This window comes from Gekko japonicus, unplaced genomic scaffold (assembly GCF_001447785.1).
Source record: "Gekko japonicus isolate JY-2015 unplaced genomic scaffold, Gekko_japonicus_V1.1 scaffold5357, whole genome shotgun sequence".
Lineage (NCBI taxonomy): Eukaryota > Metazoa > Chordata > Lepidosauria > Squamata > Gekkonidae > Gekko > Gekko japonicus.
In genome coordinates this window covers 48,331-51,443 of record NW_015166598.1, presented here as the reverse complement: position 1 = coordinate 51,443, position 3,113 = coordinate 48,331, and the positions used below count along the sequence as shown (strand labels likewise).

Below are 3,113 nucleotides of genomic sequence, written 5' to 3'. Positions count from 1 at the left end.
GAGCCGGAGGCTAAAAAACTGTGAGCTGGCTCACACTAACGCAGCCTGGAGGGAACACTGACACGCATGTATTTGCAGCTCATGTCGTAATACCTTGTATTTACATAGCTCTCAAAGTGCTCTGCATACATGACGTCGGTGATCCGTACCACAGCCCTGTTAGGTAGGACTTGACACCCACCCCTCTTTTCAGGGTGGGGCTAAGCGAACAGCTGCTCGCCCAAGACAATCTGACAAGCCCAGGCTTGTGTGGAGATTAGATCTGGAGGCTTCCAGGCCTACGGTTTGACCTCTTCGCTGACAGGCAATAGCTGTAGATTCTTCTGCTGTTAGCATCACCGGGGTTCGGGGTGGTGGCGCTAGACTAATATTTCCTTGCATCATAATTTGTTGTAAGATTAATCTCCAGTAGGAAGATCAGTGTGATCTACCTGACAGCAAACTGACAGCTACCTGTCAGCAGGTGGTGAGATAAGCCTGGTTGTGATTGGTTATAGCTGGCTCCGGTTATAGCTGGCACTGAACAGTGTGCAGTCACTTGTAGCTGATTGGTGGCACTTTGTATATAAGTAATGTACAGAAGCCATGTACGTTCTCTTCTGAGAAACCGAGCGTCTGGCGAAGCAGTTTGTTTGTATATTCTGTGAATAAAACCCTTGTACATAGTGTACCACTGGACTGTGCAGTGTGGTTACTATAAGGGACTTCACAGCAGAGACTGCAGCAAGAGCTGGTAAGGCTGGGAGGCTGGAAAGACCTTAAGCGTGCTGACTTGCTTTAAAGGCTGGTGTCTTGGACCGCTACATTCTCGCTTCCACAACATAATTTGAGTCCTAGGGGCTGTGGATTGGTGGCAGAGCATCTGCTTGGTGTGCGGAAGGTCCCAGGTTCAATCCCCAGCTTCTCCAGCTAAAAGGTCCCAGGTCATAGGTGATGTGAAAGCCTCAGAGCTAGTTTGGTGTCGTGGTTAAGAACGGTGGACTCTAATCTAGAGAGCCGTTTTTTTTAAGGTTTTATTTATCAGTTTTCCACAATATATATCAGCTTACATAGATTATCCTTATATACATTTGAGTCTGTAATTTCCATACATCATCAATCCATTTGTACAGACGCGTCCATCTTTCAGAAAATTTATCGTCTTTCCCTTGAAGCATTAATTCATCAATTTCTGCTATTTCTAACAATTTACATGCTATTTCCTCTCTTGTGGGAAGTTTTTCTTGTTTCCAATACTTAGCTAGTAAGAAAAAAAAAATACTTAGCTAGTAAGAGTCTAGCAGTCGTCAGAATATATATTAACATATACCGTATTTTTCGGACCATAAGACGCACCTGACCTTAAGACGCACCTAGTTTTTAAAGGAGGAAAACAGGGGGGAAAAAATATTCTGAACCTTCGGTCCATAAGACGCACTCACTTTTCCTCCCACTTTTTTTGGAAGAAAAAGTGCGTCTTATGGTCCAAAAAATACGGTAATTATCATTCTGCTTCTAGCACTCCGGAATTATATTTAACAAGGCTATTTCAGGAGACAAAACTGTTTTAATGCTCATTATTTCTAATATTATCTTCTGTACCATCTTCCAGTATAAATACTGAGAACCGGGTTTGATTCTCCACTCCACATGCAGCTGCTGGTGTGACCTTGGGTCAGTCACAAGTTCTCTCAGAGCTGTTCTCTCAAGAGCAGCTTCTGTCAGAGCTCTCTCAGCCCCACCTACCTCATGGGTTGTCTGTTGCGGGGAAAGGAAGGGAAGGGGATTGTAAGCCGCTCTGAGACTCCCGAGTGAAGGGCGGGGCATAGATCCAACTCTTCTTCCTCTTCGTCTGAGACTCAGTCTGGAGAGCTGCTGCCAGTCCGAGTAGACAATACTGACTTCAGTGGAGCAAGGTCTGATTAAGCACAGGACAGCTTCATATGATATCTTCACCTTTATCATTACTGGTGCTGTTCAATTGAACATCTGGTCACTCATTTGGATGTGGACTCCACCCTTAATACATTTTGCATGTCATTATCATCTTGCACTAAGGGCCATTCTCAAAGGCGTAGACTTCCATCTGTAGTTTGATGGTATCTTTGAACTCAGTGAATTTCTTCCAAGGTCTTAACTCCCAGGACACCAGTGGAAGACGTTTGATTCCAGTGGTCTCAGTGGCACAGAACTGAAAAGTATTGGCTGTTCTTACCCTTGCTTTTGGAGCTGCGGTGGCTCAAGTGGTTAAGGCGCTGAACTGCAGGCTGTGGAAGGTCAGTAGTTCAGCAGCTCGAGACCCGGGTGCCGCAAGACGGAGAGAGCTCCCGTCTCTAGTTCCAGCTCCTGCCAACCTAGCAGTTCGAAAGCAAGAAATTGCAAGTGGATAAATAGGTACCACATCGGTGGGAAGGTAACAGCGTTCCGTGCGCCTTGGTGTTTAGTCGTGCCGGCCACATGACCATGGAAACGTCTTTGGACAGCGCTGGCTCTTCGGCTTTGAAACAGAGATGAGCACTGGCTTTCGAGCAAGGGAACCTTTACCTTTTTACCCTTGCTTTTATTTAGGCCGCCTCTATCAGGTCGAGTATGCGATGGAGGCCATCGGACATGCAGGCACCTGCCTAGGGATCCTAGCGAACAACGGGGTTTTGCTGGCCGCGGAACGGCGCAACATCCACAAACTTCTGGATGAAGTCTTTTTCTCAGAGAAGATCTACAAGCTCAATGAGTAAGTCTGGGATCTCGCAGTCGCTGTTTAAATGCGTGTGGCAAAACCTAATTAATGGTGTTGCTTCAGCCACAGTCGCAGAATTTCTTGAACCTCGCTGAGAATTAAGCATTTTGAATGCAGATTGTTTTTTTCTGCCCTTGTTCAGATTTTGCTGTGTGTCATTCTCTTAATTTCAGACGTAATGTCACAGTATAAGAGCCAGTTTGGTGTGGACTCTAATCTGGGAGAACCGGGTTTGATTCCCCACTCCTCCACATGCAGCTGCTGGCGCGACCTTGGGTCAGTTGCACATTTTCTTAGCTGTTCTCTCATGAGCAGTCCTCAGAGGAGCTCTCTCAGTCCCACCTACCTCACAGGGTGTCTGTTGTGGGGAGGGGAAGGGAAAGGAGATTGTAAGCCG

The 3,113-nt window shown here is 46.4% G+C and overlaps 1 protein-coding gene across 1 annotated transcript in view; it reads left to right on the top strand.

Moving 5' to 3' along the window:
* Positions 1-3,113, top strand: part of PSMA4 (proteasome subunit alpha 4) — an 18,707-nt gene that overhangs the window by 2,463 nt on the left and 13,131 nt on the right. The window contains exon 3 of the mRNA XM_015412388.1: positions 2,548-2,710. Within this exon, the coding sequence (XP_015267874.1) occupies positions 2,548-2,710 (163 nt within the window). The remainder of the gene's footprint in view (positions 1-2,547; positions 2,711-3,113) is intronic.